The sequence below is a fragment of the Stenella coeruleoalba genome (assembly GCF_951394435.1).
Source record: "Stenella coeruleoalba genome assembly, chromosome: 4".
Lineage (NCBI taxonomy): Eukaryota > Metazoa > Chordata > Mammalia > Artiodactyla > Delphinidae > Stenella > Stenella coeruleoalba.
In genome coordinates, this window is record NC_137149.1 from 1,257,359 (window position 1) to 1,273,713 (window position 16,355).

General features: G+C 43.0%; 1 protein-coding gene across 1 annotated transcript in view; it reads right to left on the minus strand.

Moving 5' to 3' along the window:
- POLN (DNA polymerase nu) overlaps positions 1-16,355 on the minus strand; it is a 170,662-nt gene that overhangs the window by 46,670 nt on the left and 107,637 nt on the right. Inside the window, 3 exon segments of the mRNA XM_079919909.1 lie at positions 13,497-13,611; positions 14,525-14,599; positions 15,553-15,610. Of these exon segments, the coding sequence (XP_079776035.1) occupies positions 13,497-13,611; positions 14,525-14,599; positions 15,553-15,610 (248 nt within the window).

A 16,355-nucleotide genomic window follows, 5' to 3' on the forward strand; every position in this document is an offset into this window, starting at 1 on the left:
AGAAACAGCATTCATAGATCCGATTTGAAAAGATGCTAAATGGGGAATTTCACATGAATGTCCTTCCTGGTTTCCCAAGTATGAAATCCGGCATGAATCCCTCAACAGCAGCAAACGTCCCTTTTCTCTCACGAATTTCCCCCTGGAAGTCTCGAAAGGCCCCCAGACTTCACAGTCTGCTGCTGGGTCCTGTGGGAATCATCTCAAAAGACTCCTGTCATTTTGATAGGTTGTTGCTTGATCATTTTTTTGCCCTGGGAATAATGCTAAAGTTGGCATGTCCGTGTTCCTAATTCGTCTAAATACTTATAAATAAGACTTGGCTGTCAAATAAGAAAAGTGTTACTGGCAGTCTCTTCTTCCAATACACACAATATTGGTTAAATAAAAACCCACGGCCATCAGAGGATTATTTAACAAATCATTTGAGAGCCCATTTTTCACTTTAACGTCTCCTTTGTCAAGTATTAATTTATGTGTGTGTGTGTGTGTGCGCGTGTGCGTGTGTGTGTGTGTGTGTATGTCTATTCTGGGACTTTGTTCTTAAATTGATCTATCCCATTTTGTATCCTATAATGATGTTTTAGTAACTGTGGCTTTATAATAAATCTTAATATCTCGTAGGACGTGGCCTTCCTTATTGTTCCTCTTAAAATTTTTTTTCATGATTATTATGGATTATTTTTGCATCATAAACTACAGATTAATTTGTCTAGTTACTAAAAAATCCTACTGGTATTTCTGGTACATTTATTAGGACATTTCTATATCTATACATTAGTGTAAATAATATCTTTATAAAAATGAGATTCCCTATCTTCTTTTCTGTGTTTCTCTATTTTTAACTTCTTTTCATCTAGATTTTGCACACGTTTGCTTAAGTTTACCATAGGTATTATGTCTTTCTCTTTGCATGCTTTTTACCATTACAGTTTCTAACTCGTTGTTGTTTATATTTGGGAAGCAATTTCTGTAGGTCCACTTGTACCTGGTCTTCTTGCGGATCCTAGGACCAACCTTTTCTTTCAGTTTGTTCTCTTGGCTTCCCAGGCAGGCCATCCCACCATTGCCCCAAATGGTCCTTTTGCCTCTTCTTTTCCGGCTGTCACGCTTCTCCTCTGTCACACCAACCAGAGCGACCGTGGAGAGTGGTGGTGAACCGCTCATCTGGGTCCTGGGTCTCGCAGGGCTGCTCTGGGGCTCGTGCCTGGCTTGCTGTGCTTTGTTGGCTTGGGGTGGGTGACAGTCATCAGCCAGGGGGCCTAGCGGGGCCACGTGGTCTGACTGCATCTCGGAGAGATAAGGTGGAGGAAGCTGGAGGTGGATGTGGAGCAGGGCCGTCAGGAAGCTGTGTGGGCAGTAACGAGGCCTGAGCTGAGGTCGCAGACTTAAGAGGCCCAGTAAGTGGACCACGGGCCTGGCTGGAACAGGGGGTTGGGAGGGAGGAAGGGGAGAGTCAGGACGGCCCCTGCGGGGACTGGGCCCCGGTGCCGAGCTCTCTCCAGACATGTCTGAAGTGTCCTGGGACAGCCAGGGAAGCCGCCGCTGAGACCCAGAGTCGCTGGCCTGGAGCTCAGGACAGAGGTGCTGTGAGGACGCGCCACTGTTTTCCAAGGTCTCACGCTCCCTGTGCCGTCAGCCACCTTCCTTCCCCACCTTCTCCTCGCTCCCGAGAGCCCAGTGCCACCTCACCTCCTCAAGGAAGGCTTCCTGACTGCGCGGCGCCCTGGACTTCGCCCGTATGGCCTCTAGACCATCACAACGAAATTTTCTGCTGCATTGTGCAATGTCGTCTGCAGGCTCTGTGGGCGTGGCTGCCGTCTTCTCGCAGCTGTATCAACGCGTGATTGACATTCAGTTATTTGCTGAGCGGGCAACTGGATGATCATCCCAGGAGCTGGGCGTCCTTATTCCCAGTAGCCAAGGGCACAGGTGGACTTGCAGCCCAGATGGAACCAGGGGAGGGAAAAGGGCCCTGGATAAAGCCTTGGGAATCCCTTCACTGGGAGCAGAAGGTGCAGGCCCCACCCCCCATGCCTCCTCTCTTATCCCTGTGGGAGGGCGGCCTGGCTAACCGGCAAGTTGGCCAGGTGGCTCCAGCTCGGACGCGTTCGGGTCTGTCCTCCCATGTGGTGAGCCCTGCCCTTGCAGGGCAACTTCTGCCGTGTGGACTTGGGTCCAGTTTAGGGACCAGTCCATCTGACCACGGTGCAAGCTGTGCTTTCCCATCGGCTTCATCAGAATAAAGCTGGCAGTGTTTGGATTTCATTCCCTGGACATCCTTCTCAGTGGGGTTTCTCCCTAAATCCCTGCACTGTCTTGTGTCCTGAGGGACCAGACTCCGCAGATGGCTCTGGTGCCCTCTGGCATCACAGGTTAGGCCAGCAGGGGCACCGGCAGGTGGGAAGGTGAGAAGGAGGCGCCGAGTGTTCCTGCCCCTCACCTGGTTGCTGCTGCCCTGACAGCGTCTGTGACCTCATGTGACCTCCGGGCTCTGTCACCAGCTGCCTGGGGCCCTGCCAGCGCTCACCAGGCTCCGGGACTGCCTTTCTCCAAGCACTCCTGGCTGCTCGCCCAGCCACACCTCTGCAAATGGCCCCTCTTGAAATTGAAATCCTGGTGGAGGCTCTGACTATCACAGCTGTAGACGTAGGAGGCTGAGAAGGAGGTGTGGGGCACGGACTCCCTGAAACCCTAAGGGTTAAGAACCACGGCCCCAGAACCCATCCCGCTGGATGTGGATCGTGCTGCTAAGGCGGCGACCCTGTGACCTCTGGCAAGTTTAACAACCTCTGTGTCAGTTTATCCAAAACATGGGGAATAACATTGTCACAGGCATTAAGTGAGATGTGCCTGAAACAACACAAGGCATATAGTAAGAATCAGCAAGAATTCGTGTTTTGTGGTTTTTTTTACCGTGAAAGGGACAGAAAGCAGAGAAGAAAGAGGGAGAGAAACCTCCTGGGCACAGGCAGTCAGAACAAAGTGCAGATTCTGCTGCTTTTCCTTCTGAATCTCTATTACAGCTCCAAAGTAAGGTACTCATTGCATTACGTGTATTGAAGTCCTTTACAATTTGAGAAAACTCTCCAGGTGATTTTGTCCCAGTTTTTCCACCCTGAGGGGTGTAGTGAGACTCTGTCGCCCAAATGCTGAGACTCAGCTGTGCTGATCAGAGCTGCCCGGGGGACAGAGGCTGGGGGTGGCCCTATCCGAGCCACACAGCTCTCGGCACCTCGGCGGGGAATCAGCCACATGGCTATGGTCACCGGGCAGGCCAGGACTCTCTCCTCTTTGACAAGAAGAATAGTAATAACTCCGTCCCACTGAAGGTGGTGGCTCTTCGTCAACAGGCGTTGGCGATTTTGCTTTGTCTATTAACCTGTGCATGTCACTACTGTCCTGTCTGGGAGAATATGTAACCTTAGGAAGCTCTGAGAGGTGATAAAACACTAAACTGTTTTAAAATTGCCAGCACTTGTAGGAATATTGGTAGGAATTAAATGTGCCAGAGATCTGATCTTTTTTTTTATATAGTTTTTTTAATAGTATTTTTAAATTAATTAATTTATTTTTGGTTGCGTTAGGTCTTCGTTGCTGTGCGCGGGCTTTCTCTAGTTGCATCGAGCAGGGGCTACTCATCGTTGTGGTGCATGGGCTTCTCACTGCGGTGGCTTCTCTCGTTGCAGAGCACGGGCTCTAGGCACACGGGCTTCAGTAGTTGTGGCGTGTGGGCTTAGTTGCTCTGAGGCATGTGGGATCTTCCTGGACCAGGGATGGAACCCGTGTCCCCTGCATTGGCAGGCGGATTCTTAACCACTGCACCCAGGGAAGTCCCTGATCAACTTTTTAATAGAAGAATCCGAAAGATTAAACAATACCACTAAGGAGAAAGTGACTGGATAAGAAAAAACAAAACCAAACCTCTGAAGCAGAGCTAATCATGAGAAGAGTCCTTTGTTATAATGAATCATGATGGCAGAACTTTCTTATGGAAGCACTGCACAGGATCTAGGGAAAAATAATAATCTGTGGTCATCAAATGTTTAACAATGCGTGTATCTTGAAATCAGTGCCATAAATTGTATCCTAAAAGAGCAATAATCCAAATGATACAACATGACATCCTAATTATGTATGGTGGCTCAGTGGTTAAGAATCTGCCTGCCAGTGCAGGGGACATGGGTTCGATCCCTGGTCTGGGAAGATCCCACAGGCTGCGGAGCAACAAAGCCTGCACGCCACAACTACCGAAGCCCGTGTGCCTAGAGCCTGTGCTCTGCAACAAGAGAAGCACTGCAATGAGAAGCCCACGCACCGCAGCGGAGTAAGCCCCGCTCACAGCAACTAGAGAAAGTCCGCGTGCAGCAATGAAGACCCAATGCAGCCAAAAATATGTAAATAAAACAAATAAATTTATAAAAAAATAAAATAAACCTCATTTGAAAATAAGTTTCCCTTCTGGGAAATGCAGTAAGACTTTTCAGTGGAGGAATGAATGAAATGTAAATTCTATTTCTCTCTTTAGTTCTGTCAATTTTTGCTTCAAGTATTGTGAAGTTCTCTTATTAGATACATTCAAATTTAGGACTGCTGTGTCTTCTTGATGAGTCAGTCTTTCATCGTTATGAAATGTTTTTATTTCTGGTCACACTCTTTGTTTTGCAGTGTTAGCATCCCATCTTGGTATTTGATTTTCATTTACCCCATTTGCATTTTGTTCTGTCTCTCTTTCATTGAATTCTTTTGGGTGAATTGCATATTTTTTAATATCCCATTTTATTGCCTCCACTGATTTTTTTAAAAATTGACTTTACTTTAAAATTTATTTTATTTATTTGGTTGCATCAGGTCTTAGCTGCAAGAGGTGGGGTCCTTAGTTGCAGCATGTGTGCTCCTTAGTTGCAGCAAGCGGGCTCCTTAGTTGCGGTATATGAACTCTTAGTTGCGGCATGCATGTGGGATCTAGTTCCCTGAGCAGGGATGGAACCCAGGCCTCCTGCACTGGGAGCATGGAGTCCACTGAGCCACCAGGGAAGCCCCTACCTCCACTGATTTTTTTAAGTTATACTTCTTTTGGTATTGTTTTAGAGGCTGCCCTAGAAATTACGGTATGCATCTTTAAGTCATCATAGTCTACCTTTAAATAATATTGTAATACTTCACAGTGTAAGAACCTGAAAATAGTATAATTCCATTTACTCCCTTTCCTACCCTTTGTACTTTTTAATGCCTTATATTTTAGATCTATGTTACAAACTTTTTAAAAATCTTCGTCTTTTCAAGAATTCAAACTATATATAAATTATACATAGAACTATATAAAATATATATAAAATAAACTATGTAAAATAAAGATGAAAATGTTTTTTATATTTATCCTGGTATTGACCCATTCTGGTGTTCTTCATTCCTTCCTGAAGATCCAGTTTCATGAGGTATCATTTCTCTTGAGCCTGAAGAACTTCTAGTAGCATTTCTAGTAGAGCAGGTCTACTAAGACACATTCTTTCAGATTTTGTAAATCTTAAATTGTCTCTATTTTGCCTTAATTTTTGAGAGATAATTGTCTGGATCTAAAAATCTAGATTGAATGTTTCTTTCAGCACGGTAAGGATGTTTGTTCCATCGTCTTCTGGTCTCTGCCGTTTCTGTAAAAAGTCAGCTGTATTTTGTGTTGTTCTTTGTATATAATGTCTTCTTCCCTCGGGTGGCTTTCAAGGTTCTCTTTAGAATTCTGTCACACTAGCCCATGTGCAAGTAGGGTTTAGATGGTCTCTTCTTATCCCCTCTATGGCAGATTCCTCCTCCTCCTGCCACTCCACCAGGGATGAGAGAAGCCAAGGGTTTCTTCTTTTCTGTGAAGGGCTCATCACTTTCTGGAGCTCTGTAACTCAGCTGTATCCTCAGATTTCTGGTAAGTTTAGAAAAACTAATTTTGTAGTTTATTTATCTTGGTTTGATTGTTAGGGTTAGAGCAATAGTCTTATGATTTTTTATATCTTAACTAGAAATTCATCCTTTAATTTTCTCATAAATTACAACTTAAAAAAACTAAACTAGCTATGTTTCAGGACATATAATCCAGTACTTCATCACTGAGTTGTACAAGGCTTCATTAACCTCTGGGTAAGCAGGTTAGTGTTGAAGAGAATCATGTGAGTGCTCTGCGTACTCTAGGCTGACTTTTGGTGACCACCTGAGAGGGTCTCTGCCTGGAAGGCCAAGAACAGCTTTGGAGGGGAGCTCTTTTGGGTTGCCACTAACGGTGATGAAAAGTCTCCTTGGGACCTTGTGGTTTAGGGTCCTGGGTCACACTGCCACATGATAGTGAAACCAAGTTCATAGGCCACATGCCCTTGAACGTTAGCACGACCTCCCCTACACCTTCCTCCTGATGCACTCAGACAGGATGTGGTATTTAAGCTCATTTTTAAGAGAGACATACCCAAATACTGACAACACAAATGGTTGCACCTTTGCTGTACAGTAAGGACAGGCTAGGCTATGCTCAGAGGCTTACAAACACAAGGGCTTATTGCTTGTTCATGCAACATGTCCAACACAGGTCAGCTGAGGCTCTGCTCCATGTCATCTGCATTCTGTGATTCAGGAGCAGAGTCTAGCCTACATCTGGAACAATGATGCTTGTCATGGCAGAGGAAGAAGAAAATACGGTTAACCATGTGTTGGCTCTTAAAATTTCTACCCATTGGTGACAAATGTCATTTCTGTTCACATGTCATTGGTAGCAAGTTACATGGCCAAGCCTGAGTCAACGGGCAAGGAAGTACACTCTTCCTCTAGGGAGGGGTAGCAAATATGCTTGAATAATAATACATTCCACCACACTCCGCCCTTCTGACCACACATATTGGCTTTCCTCCCCCTTGACAAGAGTGACAATTCCAAGTTCCATCTGATAGGGCGTCAGGATTTTGTGATCATCTTTATATCAGGCCTTGATGGGGCTCCTCTTGATCTGGAGGCCAAGGCCAAGTCTACCTTTCACTCCACACATGTGCTATGCAACGGTGGGGCAGGGACAGGACGCCCACAATAAGCACTCCCATGCGGAAAGGGGAAGAGTGGGAGACACATGGGCGTCATTGGTCCACAGCAACTCTGAATTCTCACTGGGTAGGCGCTGAAGGGGCCCTTCTCACAAAGGACCCTTGCTCAGTCCCTTGCTCACCATGGCCATTTGCTCCACTCCTGGGACTTCTTTTTCCATTATCTTTCTTGGCTACATGTAAGAGGGCACTGAAGGATTTTCTTTCCTTGGGGGAACGAGCGTATTTCCCGGACTGCTTCTTGGCTGTAGAATACGTGGGGCCCCAGGTTTGCAATCACAGTCTCCTTTGGCCCAGACTGGAGGTTCTTTGGTAAGTACCGTGCTCAGAAACACAGTAAGTCCCATTTAACTCCAGTCAGCTCCACGTGCCAACAGACGTTCCCACAATTCGCTTAGAGATGCATCCTCTCTCCAGACTCCACCGCAGGTGCCTGCAGCTTATCAGGAACGTGGGGGGAGCTAGCATTAGTCTCTTCGTTCAGCGCTGCGTTGTCTAACTGTAAGGATTTATGGGTGCCACCTTCTTTCAGAGATGTTAACAGTAGGCATCAAAGCCATACCTTTCATTTGTTAAAGCAGTGTTTTAACTGGCCTTTGTTGTTCAAAGCCCTCTGCAGATTCATCTTTTACTGCTTGGAGATGAGAATCATTTCTATATTCAAATATGTAAAACTCCAATTTTCTGTAATCTTCTTATTTCTTTTCATTCCTACTTGTACACTGGCCAGTTCTTTTCTGAGTTTTTTCTTATGGTACCTTGTCACATGCAGACAACAGCAACCAAAGCATGTTCTAGCATTCTGCTGGCCCACTCTGCCCCAAACCTCAGCTCATTAGGGTATTATTTGCTTCACAAGTTATCCCAGGTGACAGTCTTGCCAAACGTCATACCATTTACCAAGTGCCATCCTCCAGCCTCCAATAAACATCTCGCTGCCTGCCGCCTGGCCCCAAAGCCAGTGCCACGCGTTTCAGGATTCATTACAGCAGCCTCTTAGTCCTGGCACCCAGTCCTGTAGATGCTATGATAGGTCAAGTTATGCTGCCAGAATAAATCACTCTGAAACCTTACTGCCTACAGCGAGAATACTTTATTTCTCTTCTTCACCACCTTTCCATCACATTCTGGTCCACCATTTATAATGCAGGATGATCGAGCAGCCTCTGTCAATTTTGCCAAAATAGAGACAAAAGAGATCAAGAGGAACCGTGTGCAGTTGCTTAAAGCCCCAGCTTAGGCATGACCCTTGTCACTTTTGCTTACGTTTCGTTAGCCAGAACAAGTCACACGCCCAAGTCTGACATCTAACAGGTAGGGAAGCACCATCTTCCCCCAGAGAAGGAGAGAGGCCCCCAAGACTATCTACCACACCTGCCTTACGAGAGAATATCTCAGAAAAGCACTCAAGAAAAGCCTTAAGCAGAAGAAAGACTAATATATTCTGCAGTGAAAAATTATTTTTTAAGTTTCAGTCTGAAAATGTTGAGTTGAACGTACAACCGATAAGAAATGCTTTTTTATTTGCCTTGTAGAACTTTTAGGAAACCACCTAATCAGGCACATGTGTGGTGATTACTGTGAAGGAAGCCACCTCCGTGCAGAATGGTTGTGTCTTCCGAGCTCAGGTGAAAACACTGGAGCTGGAGGAGGCAGCTCTGACCCGGCTCAGACGTGCACCCCTGGGCAGGGCCCCGCTCTCTGGGTCAGACTTTCATCAGTCACATCATAGCTTTACAGATGATCTCCAAGACCTCTTCCAAGTCTCCATTTTTATACATGATCTACATATTCTTGAAGGTTTTTTTAAGAAAATTGTTATTCTTTGAAAATGTTACTAAATATTTCAGAGTACGTCTAATTGCCTTTTTGCTTTTTGTGTTTCAAACAATAAGGCATTTACATGAAATAAACATTTTTAAGAGTGCATTTGCTGCTGTTTCACCATGTGCTATTCTAGTCCTCTGTTTGGAACATAAAAATCATTTCCAAAGCAACTGATTATAGTATAAGTCACAAGTGTTGGATTACTACTGCTGGTAGGAAATTAGAAGCGACCACCATGCAAATACTAGAAGCTTCTTATTTTTGAAGTTCTCCCCAAAACCACCACAAGATTAAAAAATGCAGGAAAGACATATACAATATCCAATGCAGAAATGAACTTCCCAAGCTGGCTTTGTGAGTGATCAGCTTAACACGAATCTGAAGAGAATTATTTTCTGCCTGGACTTTATACCTTTCCCGACAATCAGTTGTGCGTGTTTGTGTGGATCTATTTCTGGTTCTCTTTTCTGTTCCATTGGTCTATGTGTCTGTTCCTCTGCCAACACCACAGTCTCTTGATTACTCTGTATTTTTTTCTAAAGATTTTCTTGATGTGGACCATTTTTAAAATCTTTATTGAATTTGTTGCAATATTGCTTCTGTTTTATGTTTTGGATTTTTGGCCCTGAGGCATGTAAGATCTTATCTCCCCAACCAGGGATCGAACCTGCACCCCCTACATTGGAAGGCGATGTCTTAACCACTGCACCGCCAGCGAAGTTCCCAATTGCTGTGTACTAAGTCTTAATATCAGGTGTGATTCCTCCCACTTTCTTCTTTGTCAAGATTGTTTTAGGTATTCTAGGGCCTGTGCCTTTTCATTTAAATTTTAGAATGAGCTTGTCTATGTCTACAGAATTTGCCTGGGCTTTAATAGGGACTGCATTAAACTCATGGATCAATTTAGGGAGAAGTGACATATTTACTACGTTGTGTCTGCCATTCCACGAACACAGTATGCCACTCCATTTATCAGATCTTCTTTGATTCCTTTCATCAGCGTTTTGTAGTTTTAGACATACAGATACTATACATATTTTGTTAACTGAATACTTAAGTATTCCATTATCTTTGGAGTGAATGTAAATGGTACTGCATTTTTTATTTCGATTTCTGCATGTTTGTTGTTAGTTTATAGAAATGCAATTCGCTTTTGTGTATTGATACTGTGTCTTGCAACCTTGCTAAACTCACTTACTAGTTTTAGGAGTTAAAAAATGTTTTTTCTTATACATACTTTGAGACTTTCTATATAGACAATCATATCATCTATAAATAGAGGCAGTGTTATTTCTTCCTTTCCAATTTATACACCATTTATTTCTCTTCCTGGCCTTATTTAGTGGGCAGAACTTCAATATTCAATATTAATAAGTTGTTACTGATCTTAGGGGGAAAGCATTTAGCCTTTTACCATTAAATATGCTGTTAGCTGTAGGTTTTTTGCAGATGTTCTTTATCAAGTTGGGGTTGCTCCCCTTTATTTCTAAATTCCTGAGAATTTTTATCATGAATGGGCGTTGGATTTTGTCAAATGCTTTGTCTAGGTCAACGGATAAAATCATATTATTTTTATTCTTTAGCTTGACTACATGGTGGACTACACTGATTTTTGAGTGTTAAACCAGCCTTGCGTACCTGGAATAAATCCTACTTGGACATGGCGTATAATTATACCCATACAACATTTTAAGATGTTGTTGGATTTCGTTTGCTAATATTTTGCTGAGGGTTTTTACATCTAAATTTGGGAGTGATATTGGTCTGCATGGGATTGTGTTTTATTTTGTTTTTAGTCTTTGTCTGGTTTTGGTATCAGGGTAATACTGGCTTCACAGTATGATTGGGAGGTGTTCCTTCTTCTATTTTCTGGAAGAGGTTGTATACAACTGGTGTTAATTCTTTAAATGTTTGGTAAAATACTCCATGGAAGGCATTTGGCCCTGCAGATTTCCTTCTCAGGAGATTTTAAACTAAACATTCAATTTCTTTAACGTTTATAGGACTATTCAGGTTATCTATTTCATCATAGTTGGGTTTTGATACTTTGTGGTTTTCAAGAAATTGATCCATTTCTTCTAAATTGTTGAATTTTTGAGCATAAAGTTGTTCATAGTGTTCCCTTATTATCCTTCTGATGTCTGCAGAATCTGTACTAATATCCTCTGTTCTATTCCTGATATTGGTGCTTTGTGTCTTCTCTATTTTTATTTTTTTCAGTCTTGCTAGAGTTTATTAATTTTATTGATTTTTTTTTGAAGAACCAACTTTTGTTTCATTGATTTTTGCTATTGCTTTCTCTTTTCAATTTCATAGGTTTCTGCTCTTATCTTTACTATTTCCTTCCTTCTTCCTCCTTAATCATCTTTTTCAGGTTTCTTGAGACAGAAAGTTTGATGATTTATCTGAGATCTTTCCTCATTTCTGATGTAAGCACCAGTGCTGCACACTTCCCTCTTGGCACTGCTTTAGTTGCATCCTTTGCCTGATACTTTGACAAAAATATTTTTCTGTAACACTTGGTCAGCAACAGCCAGAGTAGCTTTGGGCCCATTGAACAAAAAACACGCTTAGTGATCTATGTACAAGCACTCACCTTGAATCACAGATAGATTCTTTCACACTGTCAAGGAGAATATCTATAGCACCCTTCCACCAAAGCACTAAGATGGCAACAAAGCTCATATGTGAAACAAATAAGCAAAATACTCTTCCTTCCTAGGTAGAAACAATCTTCTAAGACTTTCCACGCCTCGGGAGAGAGGGCAGGGGTATTATTAAATCTATCACATGCCTTAAAAATTCTATGTTATCTTACATCCTAACTGGACAGGAACTGAAACAGAAGAGAGACCATCTTCTGGTAGGAAGTACGCAGAGAAAGCTGGGGTGAGCAACACACCCAGGTGCACTTGTGTAAAGGTGTAGAGGAGGGAAAGAGACAAAGACAGAGAATAAGAAAAGATGCTCAACGTCGGCAGTCATCAGGGAAGTGCAAATCAAACAACAAAGCTGCCACGTCACACCCACTGGGATGGCTAGAATCGAAAGGACACAGGATAAAAAGTATTGGCAAGAAGGTGGAGAAATTGGAAACCCATACACTGCTTGTGGGGTGTAAAATGGTGTAGTTATTTTGGAAACTGTTTCGGCAATTCCTCAAAAAATTAAATATAGTTGCCACTATTGTGACGTGAATTGTACATTTTAAAATGGTTAAGATGGTAAATTTTATGTTATGTTATTTTACCACAATTTTAAAAAGTTAAACATAGAATTACCATATGACCCAAAAATCTTCTCCTAGGTATCTACCCAAGAGAAATGAAACCATATTTCCACACAAAGACTTGTACATGAATGTTCACAGCGGTATTATTCATAACAGCCAAAAGGTGGAAACAACCCAAATACCCATTAACTGATGAATGGATAAATAAGTGGAATATTATTTTTTTGTTTATACTGAAATATACAGAACACATTATTCCATACAATGGAATATTATTTGGCCATGAAAAGGAATGAAGTATTGATACATGCTACGGCATGGATGAACCTTGAAAACATTATGTTCAGTGAAAGAAGACAGTCACAAAAGGCCATGTGCTGTATGATCCCATTAATGTGAAGCGCCCAGAATAGACAAATGTATAGAGACAAAATAGATTAGTAGTTTCCGGGCGGGAGGGAAGGCTGGGGAATGATAGCGACTGGGTGTGGGGTTTCTCTTTAGGGTAATGGAAATGTTCTGGAATTAGACAGTGATGATGGTTGCAAAACCTTGTGAATGTACTAAAACCCACTGAATTGTACACTTTGAAAGGCTGAATTTTATGGTCTGTGAATTATATCTCAGTTTTAAGAAGAATAAACGGTGCGTACCAAGGAGAAGGGAGGAGCCGCGGGAGCAGCTGGGAGCAGCTCCCTGGGAGCGGCGGGCGGGGCGAAAGCACCGGGACCTGGCGGCACCGCGTCAACCCAAGCTGAGAGCTGCTGAGCTGGGGGGTGGGCAGGGAGGGGCAGGCAGGGTCTGAGCCTGCTCTTGCTGGCTTTGGACCTCGGGACCAAATGCACCCTGAAGAAAGGCATTCATGGCCTTAGATGGGAGGAGTTCCAGGCTTCAAACCGAAAGAAGAAAAGCCTAATAGGCAAAATGAAAGTTTACTCAAAAAAGCAAGGATGAGGCGGCAGTGAGAAAGCATAGCATTGTGCAGACTTGTTTTGTACCCAAACAGCAAGTGAGGGCTTCAGTGGGGCTGAAGATACGACTGCCACTCAGGCTGCCAGGCACTGGGCTTTGTCCTGAGTGACACTCATCTGGAGGGCGTGCGTGCCTTTCACGTTTGATTTTTCCATATTTCTATTATATTCGTTCGCAATGGACTTCCTTTCTAGTGGTGAAGAATTACCACTTCTTTCATAATTAGGAAACTCTTGGCATCCTTGTTACCTACTCTTCTTTTCACAGAGATTAACTACTAGAGAAAAGTATAATTTCTTTCTTATGAAAATAGGTTTGGAACAACTTCAGGCTTTTAAAATCGTGTCAGCATTCCTGCGGATCTGATACTATTATGAGCTCATATATCTTACCACTGTGAAGTCAGGGTGGAAAATACATCATCTCTTTCAGATTCCTGGAATAACTTCAAAAGTTCTGGATCCCCAGATAAGTGTGCAAGAATGCGCAATTCAATCTGTGAAAAGTCTGTTAGATAGAGCTCTGCATTAATTCAGAATCTAGGAACAATGCCCCTCATTGTTGCTACCCACCCCCAGGGGACCCTCAATCTTCCCTCCCCACTGAGGAATCAAGGTCAACGTGCCCACCTCTCATATGCCAGGGTCCTTAGGCCTCGGGTCTATTGGCCATCCCTGGGTCTAAAAGTCCCGAGACCTCTTCTGCAAGACTGCCCATGCCTCCAGGGTGGGCTGTATTGATTCATCAGTTCATTGGAACATCAGAATTTAAAAGGCCTGCTGTGCGCCAGGCTGTGTGCTTGGGGTATGCTAGTGAACAAAACGGGCAACAATCCCTTCCTGCGTAGAACTTACACTTGAGGGGAGGGAGGCAATTCGAATTACTCAGCCTGTTAGAAGGTGAGAGATGAAGTGGCACAGATCCATCAAGAGAAGGAGCTTCTGGAGTCAGTGTGTGTAGAGGGAGCTGCTGTAAAGTGTCATCAAGAAAGTGACCTTCCAGCAGAGGTATGAGGTGGAGGAGGGAGCGGGACCTCATCTGGGGAGGGGGGTCCATGCAGGCCCGAGGTGGAGCTGGCTGGTTGCTGGGGGACAGCACAGGGACCAGCAGGACTGCAGCAAGGGAGCAGGGCAAAGCGCCACGGGTGATGGGGACAGAGAGGAGAAAGGGGGGCAGACTGAGCGGGACCAGGCAGAGGAACTTGGGATCTAGTCATGGTAAAGTGAAGGGACCCAGGAAGCAGAGCTGCTCTCACTGTGCATAAGAAATCTTTGCTTCATATAAATATTTGCCAGGACTTATTTTAAAGAATGAGTTCTGTAAGCACCTTTGGATTATTCAATTTCTAAATATTTGAACTGTATGAAACGCATAACATGGGATCCAGTGACACGGTGTCTCTACCATGGCCCGCACATACCTGCTGCTAGGAAGGTGTGGCCTTCGGATGAAACAAACATGGCCCTCGGGGAGATGGTAAGGAGTTCGTCTTTACCTGAATCATATTTCAAGAGCACTCGGTGAATTTGGTCATGAGCTGACTCATAGCTATTCCTCATACAAAGTTATTTTAACATCATTCTAAAGTCAGAAGAGTCTAGATTTCTGATTTTTCTTAATATTTTTAATGTAATTTTAAAACATCATAAGACTACTGAAAGTAAACTACATTTTCTGCTGTTAAAGTCTCCTGTTCTGTGCAGAATTCTTAATGAAGAAAAGGTCAAACATTGCAGTAAGAGCCGCCGAGAGACCCTCTGGCCTCTCCGCTGAGAAGATCTCCTTTGTGGAAGCACAAATTCTAAGATTTCCCCGCTGAGTGCATTTTACAGGGGCTGGAGGAGGCGGAGCTGCTGCTCACCTCCCATGAGTTGTGTTCACGCACGATTGTGTGTACTTTAAAGAGGACTGCTCATCGCGCTTCATTGTTTGGCCCTGACCTTCCGGAAGCAGCAGTTCCCAAAGCAAAGGGGGCAGGAGTTTACTGGGAATGGGCCACAGAGCCCTACTTTGCTCAGATTTGACCTTTTTCTTCTTTAGAAATGTAACCATCAGCAGTACAGTGGAAGAGCTTAAGAGAAAGAAGAGTGTTACTATGCTTTCATAAACATTTCCAGTAATTTTCAGACTTTAATAAAAGCCAGTTCTATTGTATGTCTGTTTGTTTTTTCTTTGTTGGGAAGTTGGTGGGGGAGAGATAGTAGGAGGGGAGCTACTTCCCTTGTATAATTATCATGTATTTTAACTTATAAAGTGCTAAAGGGGAGGTACCATATCACTTTAGCTGTGTTTTATTTTTCAATGTATATTTAAATCCTGGTCATGCAAATACAGAGGAGAACTTCAGGAAAGAAAAGCAGTTAGTTACACAGAAAAACAATTACAACATCTCTAGGTTTTTAGAAAATGTTACCCAAGACTTCTGCAAAGTAGAAAGAAATGTGTTACCTTGAAAATTTTGAGGTCTAGTTATTTGAATTGGGTGCTTGGAGATGCCTTGGATATTCTGTGAATAATAAGAGGGAAATTGCTTTAGTTGAAATATCTTCTCTTAAATTAATCTGTACTATTTAACGGTATTTAAAATGTGTCACATTTTATTAAACATTAACAAAATAACTAATGCCAATGAACTATGCATAAGTGTATTGACACTTAATACAACTAATACTGAAACATAATTTTGGTGGGTATAGCACTAGGTATTATCAGCAAATATGAGAACAATTCTTTTTGACTTTAGCCTGTGTGACCCTTATCATAATTATATACAGTAATTCTTTCATCAGCAGCCTGAATTATGAACTTAGTTACCTTTAAAATTCCTACCATAGTATGCTAGTGTAGATTTCTGTGAAATCTGTACACCGTACTTTCCTTTAAAAAGGTATTTTAAGATGAGTATTTGGGTCTCTCCACTCTAACCAAGGCTATTGCTCTTGGCACTTGGCACCAGCCTTGGTCTTAGTGCTTGCTGACTGTACCAGATCTACACGATCCCTACCAGAAAAAAAAAAGAGGATGAAATACTTCCTAACTCATTTTATGAGGTCAATAATATCCTAATAAAACCAGACATGACATTTCAAGAAAAGAAAACTACAGACCCATATCCTGCATGAATATACAAAGATCCTAAACAAAATATCAGCAAATCAAATCCAACAACAGGACAATCCGTCATGACGAAGTGGGGTTAATCCCCCAAACCCCAGCCTTGGCTGGTTCAACATTTGAAAATCTATCAATGT